Source organism: Aythya marila (genome assembly GCF_965140915.1).
Source record: "Aythya marila genome assembly, chromosome: 17".
NCBI classification, from domain to species: Eukaryota; Metazoa; Chordata; class Aves; order Anseriformes; family Anatidae; genus Aythya; species Aythya marila.
In genome coordinates this window covers 11905709-11921801 of record NC_139058.1, presented here as the reverse complement: position 1 = coordinate 11921801, position 16093 = coordinate 11905709, and the positions used below count along the sequence as shown (strand labels likewise).

Below are 16093 nucleotides of genomic sequence, written 5' to 3'. Positions count from 1 at the left end.
GCGCCAGGTCTGCACTTTGTTCTTAAAAAGTTTGTTCTTAGCAAATGCTGCTTAATGTCTTTCGTTTGGTACCAGAAGCCTGGGGAATGAATCTCTTTTCTTTCTAAGAATAAAGCATAACTGCATTGAATGTTTCTGCCTATCTGACACTCATTAGTAATGTGTTTACCTTTGGGGGATTTACTCTTAGTAAAATCGTCTTTGAAGGTTACCATCATCTTTTGTCTTTGATTCAGACCTTTTACTTTTAATGGGTAGTAATACTAGCAGAGAAATACTGTGATATACAGAGAATTTTTTCTTGGATGAATTTCCTAACATATTTTGAAACATCTCCTGCAGCTTTGGACAATTTAATATGTATATTAAATCTACTTCTGCTTTGAACATCACAGCTGTTGATATTAGCCTTTAATAGATGGTATCTGTATGCATAGATGGCAGCAATGTTGAAGCTGTCAATTCTGATTGCCTCCTACATGGCGTTTAAAAGCATTGTGTAAACTCAGCCTAATTTAGTCCATTGGCTCCAGCTGAACACAGCGCTTTCCGTGCTAGCTTGATGCTTAGTCGGTCATACCTCGGTCCTGCACAGAGCTGCTTCCCTCCCAGGGGTCCTTCCAGCACGGTCAGCTGCCCTAGTGCTGGTAAGGCCTCGTGCATCCATTGTATGAGCACGGAGCTGATCTTTAGTGTATCCCTTTCTTTCACATCACCAAAAAAAAAATGTGCAAAATCACCTTCTCATTGGATGCATATTGGATGGTGCATTATAACCGAGAATCACGGGGCCGAATCACCTTAATGTGCAACTTGAAGCTACAAATCTTATTTAGTAACTTGCTCAGAGGCTTTCAGCTCTCTCACAGGGTATTTATTGGATGCTATGCCTTTAGACCTGTAGCTAAATTAAAGCGTAGTTAGGGCACCCGCTGGCTTAGCGTTATGACCGATGCAGTAATTATAAGTGCTGTATTTCCGTTCATGGTGATCATGCATCTCCATTGTCCAGCTATGGCTTTATTGTCATCTCCCAATTTTACAGCCTGTATCTCCTTAGTCACCAAGTGATGCGTCCTTTTTGTACCTACAGGTGCCTTCACTTACTTACAAACCCACCCAAAGGTGCCCCACTGGGCTGATTTGATTTCTTTGCCGAGTGTGTTCAGTGTGTCTGGACTTTTTCTCCTGCAGTCGCTCACAGCTTGCCTCTGCTGGATCACCACTTGTGGGGTGGGTGCTGGTCTGTGATGGGTCGGGGGGGTGTTGTGCTGCAGCCCACGCGTGCCAGCCCGTCGCCCTGTCACCACCTCGGGTGCTGAGCTTGCCCCGCGGGGAGGCCGGGCTGCGGCAGGGCAGGGAGCGCCGCGCTGCGCCCTCGCTAGCTGTAACCTCAGCAGGTCTGCGCTGCCACGGCTTGTCACTGACGTATGTCAAACCCAGCTTTTCCCAGCTGTCTCCTACCATCTGCCAAGTACGGCTGGGGGCACACAGTGTGCGGTTTGCTATGCAGGCCGGATGGCAGCTGGAAAATCGAGCGGTTTTGCCCGTCTAAGCACCAGCTCTTCTCCAAAATAAGCGTTAGCTGGTGCATTGCAGTGGGCCTGGCGCTCCCGAGAGTGAAGCGGTGCCGGCCCTGCTCCGCAGCCCAGGCCACCTGCCGGCATGGCCATGGTGCAGAATGCCTGCAGCTGGCACAGGGCCTCGGGCAGGCCACAGAAACGCTGACCCTGCTGCTCCTCATGGCCCCTGGGTGCAGGGCACTAGTGCAAAAGGCCTCTCCTGTCCCCGAGGGCACTGTCCTGTCCCTGCTCTTTGGTCACAGCTCTCGACAATGTTGTGACAATGGTGACACCAAGCAGAGTTTCTCTCCGGTTAGGTGCTTAGGAAGTCAAAGTGTAAAAACAAGTGTTAAGATGCAAAGTTGGGTTATTAATGAGTAGCTAACATTACTTGAGGAGCTGAGAAACCAGCAACAGCTTTAGAGTATTTTGACTTTCCAGTAACGCTACTTTTTGTTAGGGTAAGTTGTTGCTCGCCCTCCTGCAGCAGCTGACTGACAACCTCTAGACAGAAATCCTTTGCTAACATGAAGTCACGCTCCTGGCATCCCAGAGAGAGTGGCGAGAATTAACCAGCGGGTTACAGACTGGTAAACAGCAATGCAAGATGTTTCAGTGCTCATCCAGAGAAAATAGGTAAGCCAGGATTAGAAAGCAGTAGTTTGTATATCAGTCAAACGTGTAAACTCTGAGCTGCTAAGAGCCGAATAACTTTCTGAATGGATGTAAAAACAAAATTTATTAAAAAGGATAAATTTCCTTCTGTGGCATAACCTAGCAACTTGCTTTGTTTTGCTCTTTATCACAGTAAGTAAAAATGGACATGTCACATTTAAAATGAGTTATAGCTGAGATAGCTGATCACAACATCCGCAGCAGCACCACCCAATTAGAAAAACTACTCTAATCTAACCTGATGTTACTGTCATTTTTTAAAATGAGTCCTACTTCAATCATAAAATCCTCGGACCATAACATTGCTTTCTACACCATATGTCCTTATTTAGAGGAAAAAAATGATTGCACCCTTAATTCAAAGGGAACGTTTCCCTCTGAGCCAGAACTCAATAAAATGTATCAAAAAAATTGTGGAAAAGGGCAACCAAAGAAAATCAAATTGCAGCGTGTGAAACGATTTAAGGAGGGACCTGGGGAATACATAATCTCCAAACTGCCAAGTTAGAGCAAGTATAAAATATACAAACAAGCCTGATATTTTTCCCAGTTGATCTCATTACGAGGTATGCTTGGGATAGATAAATTTTGTTAGAATGCATTAAGGCTGGATTTTCAAGGAAACAAGTCAGAAGTAATGTGTTTAGCTGATTCCACCTTGTTTTGATACATGGGTCTTTTCAGGTTTAAAGAAGTACATTTTTAAAGCCAAATGGTTTGTTTTGTTTCCAGCATTAAAACCAGAGGCAACTTGGTGACTGTTTTTTTTTTCCCTTCTGGAAAACAGACGTTTATAATTTCAGCATGCTCTTTAATCATTGGAGTAGAGCGCTGGGTAGTATGTTTCACTGCCACTTATTGTTGCCTGCTTAAAATACATTGAACTAGCCTTGAGTGCAATCCCTTAACAGACTGCTTCGTCCACAAATAGTACTTTTTCCAAGTCTCCAATACATCTTAATTTAATTGTCCATTTGTATTTATTAAGGCAGTTTACTGTCTCCTGCTGCAGAAAGCTGCTACTGCTGATAGTCCACCAAGAGAAATGCAAGCTTATCTGGGAGCTGATAACAAAATGCAAGCATATGTTGGCAAAAAAGTCTTTCCAAAATATTGGTTAAGCATCATTTTCTTGTTTGTTGGGGAGGGGACAGGCCATACAATTTCCTTTGGTGAATCCTTGGGGAATCCTAATCTTTGTTAGTGAGAAACGTTACCTGCAGAAAAGTTTTCTTCCTTAGGCTGGCCCTATAGAAAGTCGGAAAGGGTCCTTTGGCAGCATGGATGCCGGTCATTCTGTGCTGACAAGATGAGAGCTGGCGTTCAGCAGCATGAGTTCAGAGAGATGAGTGCGATAAGGGGGACTCATCCCCGCCTCTGGTCGGAAAGCTTGGACCTGGACCCTGTGACTTGGATGCCCCTCAGCTGTTCCTTACCTCCACGTGGCCTGTGCCAAAACAGATTTGCCGTGAAGTCAGTAAAATCTAAAGGCTGTGTCTGGTCTGTCCTTTCTCTCAACAGAAATGAAAGTTGATCTTCCAAAGCTCTTAGAGGAATTAAACTTTTTTCTCGAGCACTTAACATGCTCCTGGAGGGCCACGCTTGGGCTCGGTGCTGCAGGACCTCTTTGCCCCCTCCTGCCCTGGAAGGGGGACATTTGTTCCCCAGGTGTAGCGCGGAGGTGGAGGCTGCCGTCCCTGCTGCTGGCAGAGGTGAGAGGATTAATGAATTAATAGCCCCACCGGAGCCACCAGAGCAGGCGTCTCTGAGATGAATATTTTAATTATGCCTCTCCCCGAGGGCGTTGCTTCCTGTTGTTGCCTTCGGAACAGCACAGAAATGGGTTGCTGGGAATTCTTCTCCCTCCCGTGTGTGTCTGCAAGACCCATTTTGTAAAGAGCAGACGCAAACCCAGGCAGGGGGAGAGGTTTAAAATCAGCCTGCTGTGGCTTTAAGAGAGAGGAAAAACTGTTAAGGAAGGAAAATAAAAATCCCACAGCCTGTTGTAGCAGCTGTAGCTTCAGATCGTGTGGAAAATGAAGGCAGATGATTCAATTTGGCCTGTGCCCCGAGTACATTTCCAAATGCTTCTGTGTGTGCGCAAGATAATGAACAAATATATTGAGATGGCACAAGATCAGTCCGAGCCTGCCGCTGCGCAAGCCGTGGAGCTCCCAGTAGGAGCGAACTAGCTGCGCTGGGTTAATGGGGGTGAGGGTCGGGGAGCCCAGCACCTTTCAGAACAACTTAAGAAAAGAATTTGTCTCCTTTTGCCCCAGGCTCCCCGTGGCACTCAAACGGAGCTTGTGATAAATCGAAGTGTATTTATTAATAATGAGCGGGGGCAGCGTGCTCGTGGTTCGAAAATAGGTGCACCAAATAAAAACGTGCTTTCCTCTGACATGGGGAAGGCGTAAGGAAATGCGGAATGGACTGACCTGCTATGATCAAAAAGCTGGCGCTGAGAGCAGGCACGGTGATAATAAAAAAGCCCTTTTTAGGGAGGCGAGACCCTGTTCTGCCCATTCATACAATCCTCCGCCCACACCCCACAAGAAGAAATAGGGAGGGGAGAGGTTTGGTGGGAGGAACGAGAAGGCAGCAGCAGTGCAGGATAGCAGGGCTGGACTTTAATGAGAGCGGAGTTATTGCTGGAATGAGTTATGATATTTAATCATGCTACATGATGTCCAACAGCGCAGGGTTCATAATTCTTGGCTCTGAATATGGCTTGGGACCGTCCGCGAGCACCTGCAGCATGCAAATGGCTTACGGCCTCTCATAGCCTCCTGTACCTTGCGCCCTCGCTCCTGCCAAGCCAGCCCGGTCTGCAGTGCTGGCTGGCTCCCGCTGGGGTGAAAACAGGGTATTTTGTGTTCCAAAAGACAAATCTGTGACTTCTGGTAAAAACTGAGCCTCAGCTATTGCAGATAGCAGGGATTGCCTGCTGCCAGCTTTTCTCTGCGGTGTGTTGCCTCGTAGGGCATGTTATTTATCGTGCAGAAGGCTCTGTTCTTCAAACAGCCTTGGGTTTAAATAATGCTTTTAGTGCATCGTGTTAACTTCAGTGCTGAAAGAGGCTCTGGCTAAGCAAATACTCGGGCACCTATTTAAAGGTTTAGCTGAATACGTACTCACGTGAATGTCTTGCTGACTTAGGATTTGGATAAGGACAGGGTTTGGCCTTTGGAAGAGAGAAATTATCCAATAACTTCAGTCTTCCCCACATCCCTTTTTATTTTGTTCCAGCTTAGCAGTCCTGAAGTGATGCAGTCACCCTGCATTTAAGAAAAGGTTCCCTTCCACCCGGGTCTCAGGAGCTGACACTGGAGAGCACCTTTAAAGACCCTTGTGGAGCTTTGGGTGTTGGCGTTATCTGGAGACTTTTTGCTTCTCAGGTGACTCCTCAAATATCATGAGCAGACCTGGAGGCTATGCGATCAAAGATACTCGAATTTGGCCCACATATGCCTCTACCTGCTGCTCCCTTAGTGTCTGTCTGGGCTCAGTTACACCGCCTGGAAAGGGCTGTCTGGCAAGGCCTGAACTGAGGAGGGATGCTCGCTGCCACGCAGGCAGGGCGCACGGTGTGCTGTCTGGGTGCCCTCAGGTTGGAGACGTCAGCAAGCTGCAGAGGGGTCTTCCCTCGATGGTGCATGTTAGCTGTTGTAGTCTTTTTCTGTAATGAGCTATTTTCGGACTGCCCTCTCCTCAATTGTGTGTTGAGGTTATTTGACTCCTATCCTTAAAATACTTAATAACAGTGGCAGGTGTTGCTCCGATGTCTGCGTGAGCCTCTGGCAACGTGATGTATGGGAAGGGGCAAGGTGTTTTTCCTGTGCGTTCATGGCATTGCTTGCTGGGGACTGTGCCGTGGGTCTGTACTGTGGTGAGGTGCCCAGGACCCCCCAAAGGGTCCTGCAGCAGGGCTGGGGCTGGAGCCCACCTCACCTCTGCCCACAGAGCTCGGGCAGCCTGCCGTGGCGCAGGGACACGCATCCACCTCCTTTTTCAGAGGGAGGACAATGTAGCTTTATAGTAAAGCTCAGTAAGGGAGTACAGCTGGGAGGAGTTTCTGCAACTCAGGCAAAACCACCCAGAGCAAATGACTGGAAGCCAAGCAGCCAAGCTGGAAGCGACATTGGGAAAGAAGCTTCTGGGCAGCTTGCTGTGATACCCCGGTATGCAGAGAGTGGCCATGAAACCAATTTAGCAGAACAACTTGTCCTCCTAGTTGGGTCCTGCATGTGGCTCATTAGGGTAATTACTGATGAATTAAGGCAGCTTGGCTCAGCACTCGGGCAGCGGGTGTGCAGGCTCCCCTGCTGGCAGGCAGCAGGTGTAAATGAACAAGATCTGTCAAAAAGGCTGATGACCCTCTTAATTCACAGCAGCAAACTGGGGACAGAGGTAGTGCAGCAAGTTTAATAATTGATATTTACTTGGAAAGGTTAATGGCAGCAGTGATGCTTCTAATTTGCTTGCCCGTGCAAGACCTTGTCAGGTCAAATTGTCTCAATTTGTTACCATGTGTGTAGGTGTAGTTTCCCTTTAATGAAATTTGGAGAAAAGGAACAGGTGGTGTTGGGAGCATACTGTAACTTAAGAAAAACAGCAAAAGATTGGAGTCTGGGAGCAGGTTGGATAAGTCTGTGCGAACTTTAAACAGCTGACAACTTAGTCCTTTGGAATAATTCTGGTGAGCATTTGCAATCAGGAAAATCGAAGGATTTGGAATGGTGTAATTTATTTTTCCTTTAATTTGCCTCTCTCTTGTTGCTTATGTCAAAAGTGTAATAATTTTGACATGCTTTAATGTGCTGCTAGGTGGAAGCAGGAGAGTTATGGATCAGAAAGCCCGAGAATTTAGCAGGTATTTCTGTACCATATTTAAGGAAATTGTAATTCTGTTCAGTAACAGTTAAATAGTTCCATTTCAGGGAAAAACAGAGTGCCTGATGGATGCTCTGAAATTGGCAGGTTAGATGCTTTAAATCCAAGAGTTTCAGAAGAACTGGCTTATGACTGGGAACCAGTAAAGTTGGGATTTGAGCAAGTGTAGGAAGACACAGATGACTGAAGAAAGCTGGTGTGCCAGTGTTTTTGAAAGGCTGTAATTAATTGGGTATTGCCATTTACCCTATTGACTTGGCATGAATTGGCAAGATAATGGGATAACTGAAATCGTAATTGCTTAATAAAGACCTAAAAGAGAATAAAATAAGTGAATGTCAATCATTTTAGGTATTTTGAAAAAGAAGTCATTTCAAATGTACTTAATTATATGTGGGATTTAAAATGTGATTGATAGTGGCCGCAGTATTGATGTAATATAGTTAGATTTCTGTGCTAGATGTTGTTGGCCTTTTTATTAAGGAAACAGAACAATGTGGATGCAATGTGATGGACTCGAGGTTATTTGCTGCCTTATTACAAGATACTGATAGTGGCAAATGCAGACTTGCCGCTGGTTGGAAATGCTTCTAGCACATCCCAGCAGCAATTACCTCCTGTTGTTGTGTTGTTTTAAGGTTTTGATGAGAAAAGATGAAAAATCACTCCTGATAAAAGTTTGCAGGTGGGCAGCGTGTTGGAGGGGTATTACGGTGAATAAGATGGGCCGCTGGTGCTGGGAACAGCAGTTGTGTGACAGGATGGCCACGAGCAAAGCTGTAGTTCCAACACTTGATGTGGCTGAGTCTGAAAGTCCTGTCCTCAGGAAGAAGGTGTATTGGTGAGATGCGTTGTAGCAGAAAGACATGCGGAGTGAGGGCTGAACCAGAAATGTGTTGTCGCCTGAACGTCAGTGTGAGACTGCCTCTGTCTTTTAATATACAGGCCTATACCCGGCTGTGTACTGTGCACTAGATGAGTACCGGAGCTCATTCTGCACATAGTATCCTGAATGTTGTGTTAAAATATTCATAGTAATAGAGGTGCTTAGCTGGCAGCAATACCTGGTGTTTGTGGGAGCGCAGAGATCAGTGTGGTCTCGGTGCCAGCGCTGTGCCCATGCCCTGCCAAGCTCAGCACAGCCGCCTGGACATGGGGGGGTTTGCCAGAGTCCCGCAAGGAAACCCTTCTGGCTCTGGAGCTGGAGACTGTACTGAAATAGGACGTGAAGAAACAAGGGGATTTTATTGCCATTAAAAGTACCAATTTGTACAAGCCGACATTTTAAATAGTGTAATTTAAATGGAACCAAACTGATATGAATAGAACCTATTAATAAATTAAACACTTCTTTCCACCCAATATTTCACAAGGGAATTAACAGAATAATTTGTTAGTAAATGAGCCCAGGAATGAAGCTGTGAATGACATATCTATCCTATCCTTCTCCTCCCCTGGTAACACGCTTTGCAGATATAAGTGGAAAGTTGTGTGATATCAAACATTGTCGCCTCTCACTTAGTATCCTATGTACAAACGCAACCAAAACTTCAGAAGGGATGATTTAGTGGTTAGAGAGCCAGCCAGCCTTGGCTGTAGGAATTAATCATGCTCTGCTTCAAGTGCCCCTGAGCAAGGTGCTTCAGGCCCTTCCCTCAGTGTCTGGGCACAACAGGCCGGTGCCTGTTAGGCAGGTGCTGTCCTCTCAGCGTGGTGGCTTGGGGTGGCCCTGAGGCATGTCTGGGCCCCCTCGAGAGTCCAGACCTAAGCCTGCAACTTAGAAGAGGTGAAAAACCTCCTGGTGGAAGGGGACCAGTGAGCACCAGGTGCCAGCGTTAGGCTTTCCAGGGACGCCCTAAACCTGAGGGCAGAGCCACGGCCGCTGCAGCGCGATGGCTGCATCTAGCTGGAGCCCCTCAAGGAAAACCCCTTGCGGCCTAAATGCCTGGAGGCCACCTAAACCAGCCATGGTCCAGCAGCGAGTGGCAGTGCTCCAACTCTGTTGAGGTTTGCTGGTAGCAAAAGGTGCAGGGGGTTTGTCTGCCTGCTCCCCTCGCCGCGTCAGGCCCTGGTCCTGGGGCACGGCCTGGCCTGCCTGCAGGAGCACTAAAAGCGCCCCTTCCTCACACAGTCACGAGAGGACACACAGGGTTGTGCCCAACTTCAGAGAAGCCCCATGAGTTCAAAAGCATCCTCTTAACACAGTGCTGTGGGCCTAGGAGTAAAGCATTGGATAAACCGCTGTTGGCGACCTCGGGAACAGGTGGCAGTGCTTGAAAATCTCCTTTTTCCCCCTCCTTCTTCTCCCTCTAGATGAAGGTCCCTACAAGCAGAAGTGGCAGAAATAGCGAGGAGGACAGCATCAGGGAGGCCACAAGCTCTCAGCGGAGCAGCTCAAGGGACCGTCTCAGTGATGTAAGTACCATTCAGGAGAAAGCATCGCTTCATTGCAGCAATTCCTGCTGCTGACATGGCTTTTCATAAATCTTGCTGAACAAATGTTGGCATCCAGAGGTCACTGTGTAATAACTTTTTTTTATGTCATGATTGAGTGTTATGGCATAAGTGGTTGAGCTGCCTCGCAAACACTATAATCATGGTGCAAATAATATGATAAGCGAAAGATCAGAGATGGGAAAACAAAATGGAATTGTTATTCCTCAGGGAAAAATGGCTTGATGTTTTGTTTTCTTTTCTCAAAGAAGTTGTGCTAAAAAGCTTTTTACAGTATTTTTGGTTTTAGCTACTGCACGTAATTACGTAGTTTGGGTGCAAAGTCAGTTCATCTAATTTTATGCTTCCTGCCTCCAAGTTATGAAAGGTTTTGGGGGAGAGCTGTCTTTCTCTCAGGAAATTTGATGGTATGTTGAGTGAAATGTTATGATAAAACAAAAGCAAATGGTGCCTTAGTGTGTAAACACACAAATGGGCTTTTGAGTCACCAAGAAATCAATGGCAGTGCTGGGATAATTTTATATGAAGGCTTTTTGTGTTAGCAATTAGCATTTCGCCTTCATTAAAACATGATTTTTTACTAATTAGGACCTTTCCCGTTAGGAGAGATTTAAATGAAGAACAATAATCAAACGCTGGCACGAGCATGTCTGAAATATTAAATTTGCCATTTCAATGGCAAGCCACAGAAATCCCAGAGCGAGTGGTTTTCATGTTGAGTTCTATTAATGTAAAATATGCTTCATAACTAAAACCTGTCACAGAAAACGGCTCACACCAGCTAAATTCAATTGGACAGTTAATTTAGCTTTAAAATTGAAAACACTACCTCCGCTTCAGGATGCAAAAGGAAGAGGGGGGGAAGCCTTTGATAAGTGTAATGTATTTGCTATTAAGGCTTTCAGAGCCCATTCTACAGGAGGAGAAGGGAGAAAAAGGGGAAAAAATGGCTCCCACAAATGTGTTTAAAAGCTGAAAGTATTTATTAAAAATGTCAGCAGAAAAGTGCTTTTGGCAGATTAAAGCGGGATTCAGCTTGACAGCTCTGACAGGGAAATGTGACGGGGGAAAATTCTCTCTACATGTTTGGAGTGCGAATGGGGCGCTGTAAACAGCCCCCGCAGTGGGAGGAAGAGAAAAATAACCCTGTCCTGTGGTCTGCAGCCGGCACTGCGAGCCCACGCTCCGCCGGGGGGACAGGTGGGGAGGGGGCCCTGGGGCAAATCACCCTTCTGCAGGGCGTCTTTGGCAGTGTTATTAGGCAATAATGATCTCGATTTTGCACATATGTATTGATGTGATCCTCTCCTTTTCCTCTCCGTGGCCACTCTTGACAGGTATGTGACCAGAGGTGCCTTGTAGCGCTGCGCGGTGCTGTGGGGGCGTGGGAGAGGAATAACATATTCAGACCCTGCCATTAGCTTAGGTCAAAGCGTTAAGTGGTCTCAGAGACTTTTCTTGTTAAGCCAATGCACTTCCCGTTTTTTCTCCTCCTTTCACTTTGCCACCAAAGTTACAGGCTGAGCCTGTAGGAATTGCATTTGAGTGCCTAATTCACTCAGAAATCTTCAAAGGCAGTTAATCAGCCAGTGAAATTCAGGGGGAAACAGGCACTCCTCTTTTCTTAGTCAATGGGGACATTTGGGCACTGCCTCAAGGCCAGGGCACACTTCAGAGCTTTGCTGAAGTTGCTCTCGTGACCCGACGACCCGTTGCAAATGAGAATTTTTTAAATTAGTAATTAAACAGTTTGAAAAGTAAGGTTCATGAATCACAGAATGCTCTTCGTTCATTACTTGACGAGTGCAATTTAGCTTTAATTACGTACAACGCTTCCTTGCATACTAGTAAATGTTCTGTAGTCTATTTAGTGACTGTCAGAAAGTCTTAGCAAGTCCCACGGGTGCAGTTGGATGGTTTTCCCCATTTGTGTGCAGAGGAATAAGGCAGCAGATTTTTTCTTTTTGTGGAGAGGGAGTAGGGAAGAGGGAAATGATGATGATGTGCTGCTGAGCATCAATTTGTGCAGGATTTTCTGTCCAGCATTCCTGGTCCCTGCGCTGCTCTGGAGCTGTATTTCCTGGCACTCTGTCTAAGTAGGTGGTGGGCAGCTGAACTGAGGCAAGCTCTTCCATGTGGCACTGAGATTTAAGAAGCCCCGGGGCAGTAAGGATGTAAAGGGAAGGCACGGATGGCTTCTCCTCGCAGGTGGTGGTTACGCATCGAGGTTCTAGCACGCGGTTGCGCTGGGGTGGCCGCGTTCCTTGCAGATGGATGTGCTGCGGCCACAGGCACCTGAGCTCTTTCTCACTCTTCCCTGAGCAGCTCTCCTGCTGTTTCTTGGTGCATTTGGCCTTGAGGACTGCTTTTCATGCTGCCTTTCCCTCCCATCCCTGTTCCCATTAACTTGGGCGAACAATGAAGTAAATGAGGCAGGAGGTAGCAGGTTTGGCTGCTGTACGGCGGCACACAGCAGGTGTGGTGGGAAATGTGTGCGTGAAAGTGTCAGCTCCAGCATTCGGCATTTCCACCTTAGAAGCAGGGGAGTCCTCCCTCCGGCTTCATTGTTGGTCTCCATTTAGAAGGCGCTATTATGAACAGCTTAGCTCCTCTGTGTGATTTGTTTCTCGAGGTGACTTGTTCAATGGGATGCCAGTAAGTTGTTCTTTATTTACATTAATGCATGTCATTAGTCTCTAATGGACCATGAAGTCAAGAGGTGGCCCGGTCTGTCGTGAAATAATTGCACTCTAAAGAAAGCTGAAGCAAATGATTGATTGTGTCTTGCACACGCACACACAGAGCTATCAGTCTATCCACAACAAAATGCAGAGCATTTTGCTGCTGCTTTGACACAATGAAACTTCTGAGGGGGGAGAGTGCTGCGACTTCATAGTAAAACAGTAATTGTCTGTGTTGTATAGCCCGTTTTTCCAGACATTATGCTGAGTGCCATTTATTATGCATCATTGGGAAAAATGCTTATTATGATCAAGTGAAATCATCGCTGGCTGCAGAGGTGTGATTTGTTGAGGCTGTTATCTTCCTTTGGACAATGAAACTTCTAATGGGAAAGCAGAGAAGTTTTAACCCAGCTTTGCACAGCGGATTGTGTGGTGTGGGGGACAGGGGATGGGAATTTGCCACTTGTTTATGTTCCCAGTGTTCATGTAAAGTTCCCTTAAAATCTGTTATTAAGCTGACATCCCTACTGCACACGTACTTGCAGGTCCTCTGCAACCAACACAGAGTCAACAGCTTTTTTCCAAAATGGGATTTTCCTCTGCTGTCCTTTATAGTGAGGTAATTGGAAGTTACCAGAGAATTAAGAGCCAGATAAGCCATATTGCTATTTTGCTGTGTTGACCCAAGTAAAAGTGGAAGGCTTGGGCATTTTGTTTTGGTTTTCCCCATGTTCTATAATTGTCCTAATCTTTTCTGATGTTCTGAACAGTCCAAAAATCCACACGGAGCCTTGTATAATGGCTTTTAAAAAAAGGTTTTTATCTTTTTCTTGACCCATCAGCTTAAGAACTGCCTGCTTTTAATGGATTTTCTCCCTCACTAAATTGAATGGATCGTCCCTCATTATCATTTAAATAGAAGCCTCACTCCCTGTGAACATGGAAAATTTGAATGTGGTAGTAGAGCTGTGATAATTTGAAATATTCGGAAGGTGGGGGCAAGGAGGGGGAGCAGGCGGCAGAGTGCAGAATTGCTGAATGTAATTGTCATGGATTCTCAATTTTGTTGCCACAAGATGGGAAAATAGACTAATAATTGTCTTCCAACCCTAGTAGAATAGTTGCCCTAGTTAGCTGAAGCTAACACTCTAATTGTCATGGGGGCACAGAGATGAATGAGGATGTATGCAGGGCACAGCCAGGGCTAAATTGAGTGATATACTAAGGCAAAGAGCAAATTGGCAATTATTGGCCCAGCTGAAAAGGTTGGCAGGTGTGCTGCTTTCTCACGAGCCCTTAGGGGGAAATTGGAAATATAAAATATCGACCATAAATACTCACTGATTAGGAAATATGTTGCAAGAGGTGCTGGCCACTTAAGAGTCAAAACTCTCCTTTTCAAGGGATTGACTTGAGCTGTACAAAAAAAAATAAATCAGCAAGCGCTGCTTCTAAGTTGTTCAGAGCTTTTTCCTCTTATCTCCCATCCCCCAGGCTATCTTTTCTAATTTTCCATCATACTATCCTCGTATGTTTGTTTGTTTTTCTTTAAACATAATAAACAGAAAGCAGTCTTTTAGGAAATGCAGAGATTTCCCTCTCTCTAAATGTTCTTTGATAAGTGTTTAGCATATTGTATAGACTAGATATAAAATTCCCTCTTTGGTAGATGAATACAAAATAATTTCTGTGATTTCTGATTCAAACAGTTCGCTGTGATCTGCCTTTCTTTGTGTGCCATCACAGTTCCTATCTCCCCCTTCCCTCCTACTTTCTGTACCACGCTTTCCCTCCTGGGGCAGGGGGATTAAAGCAGCGGCAGGGTACAAAGCCGCAGGTCCATTACGTGTGCCTAAGGCTGAAGTACCTTGCCAGGAGCATGATCAAAAGAGCCTCAGAAGTGAGAATTGGACCACAGTTGCACCACAGGTCCACATTTATCCACTTTACAAACTGCGAGACGTGTGGGATGCCTGCTCTCGGCTCTAGGCAGGGCGCAGCACAACAGAAGAACTCAGTAAGGGATGCTACTGAGGGTGGTGCCCTGGAGGAGTTTTTCAGAAGGCCTGGGATAGCAAAATGTTGTCTGCAAACTCTTTGGGGCAGATCCTGTCCATTGCTTCCTAGATGTAACGTGCTAGAACCTGATCCCTCGTCAGAAGAGTGGCATAAGCAATCTAGAGCTTGGTGAAATATCGAATAGTTTTAAGACTCCTCATCAAGCCATGAGTCTCGGGAAACTGGTTTGAATATACACATAAGGACAATGAAACCTTTCAAGTCACTTTCTTCTGGAAGAAAAAATTAATGTCCCTACAGCGTGCTATCTGCTTTTATCTTTGTGTCCCACAAAATGCTGAATGCTCGCATTCCACTGCAGCAGAAATTACGAGCAAAGTTATAACAACTTGCGTGAAGCTCTGGGTGGTAGAGCATAGCTTGGAAGAAAATCTGGAGGAGGCTTTGGGAATTTGGTCCACAGGGCGATGGTTTGAATGGGAGCAGTACTTGCAGACATCGTGTGCATTCACTGAATGAATCGCAGAATGGTTGGAAGGAACCCCTAAAGGTCATCCGCTCTGACCCCCATTCGAAAGGGTGAAGTCTTTTCATACTGCTCCTGGCTGAGTGACTGTGTGCAGAGATGGCTTGCGTGCTTCTGGTCAGCGGCCGTTTTTCTTCTGTTCTCTGTGGCCATCAGCTCCAGAAATCTGAGTTTCCCCTTCTGGGTGGAAGCTGGTTTGGGTTCTGTAGCTTATCAAGCCAGTTACAGATGTTTAGAGCTTGTGTAGTTTGATATCTTACTGAACGGTTTTTGCAGTATTTCCAGGGGGAATAACGCCCCTTTGTTTATCCAACATAATAAAATAAGTGAGTTACGGAAGGAACGCATTCAAGTTTTGCGTGACATCCAAAATCATTCATCATGCATTGTGGTTATCTTGTCAGGGCCTGGTTTCTAATCCAAGGGAACATCAGATGCATTCTGTGACCTTTGCCAAGTCAATTGCACTCATTGTATTAACAGACAGGGGTGTGACTATAGAAATAAATTGCGTTAAGAGTCTTCTTGTTAAGGTCTGGGATATCTTCTGTCCTTGGCCCTTTTTGCCCTCCTCCCCACTTACCCTTCTCATCTCAAGGCAGGCAGGTTTTGTAAGAGACATGCCTGGGAAGGCAGTACTGGATTTCTCCAGTACTCAAAGCTGACCTGTTATTCTGTTGTTAAATGTTCTGTAAGTGGCCAAGTGGACCAGTAAACATACGTGCTTCCTCGTGTCTGAGTCCAGTCTGATCACCCAACTGGGGTAATTGAGAAATAGTGGAAGACAGATACAGCTAAGGTGAGTTTTCATCCTGAACAAATATTATAAAATGTAATTTCCCATCTTATTATATGTTCTTTCCATATTACTAATTATAATGCTAGCCAAACAAATCAGGCACATGGTATATGATGAGTCCGGGCCTGTGATTGAGCAAGGAAAAATTAGTTGCAAAATGGGAGTCAGGAAATATGTTTCAGTTCCCTCCTCTGCTGAAGACTCCTTGGGTAACACTGGACACGTCTAAGTCTTTCTCTGCCTCGTTTTTCACACTGACATGGGGATGATAATAATAACAGTGCTAGGAGGCTCTTTTGGGGGCTGTCCTTTGTCCAAATGAATAGCTATTTGCCCAAAACAGCTATTTCAACAGCTGAGATTGTAGAGTTGCTCAATGTATTCTTGGTGTCAGCCAACACAAGTGGCACATATCAGAAAAGCTGAAATGAACTCCTGACATTTCTGGAATATGCTAATTTAGGTCTTGTAGCCAAAGAAG

At 45.7% G+C, this 16093-nt stretch overlaps 1 protein-coding gene across 18 annotated transcripts in view; it reads left to right on the top strand.

Moving 5' to 3' along the window:
* The window catches only part of FBRSL1 (fibrosin like 1), a 514372-nt gene that overhangs the window by 214777 nt on the left and 283502 nt on the right, over window positions 1-16093 (top strand). For 14 of the 18 annotated variants that reach the window (XM_082774368.1, XM_082774385.1, XM_082774381.1 and 11 more), the window contains exon 3: window positions 9444-9545. The exons of the other annotated variants lie outside the window; for them this stretch is intronic. In XM_082774368.1, the coding sequence (XP_082630494.1) occupies window positions 9444-9545 (102 nt within the window). The remainder of the gene's footprint in view (window positions 1-9443; window positions 9546-16093) is intronic. 18 annotated transcript variants of the gene reach the window in all.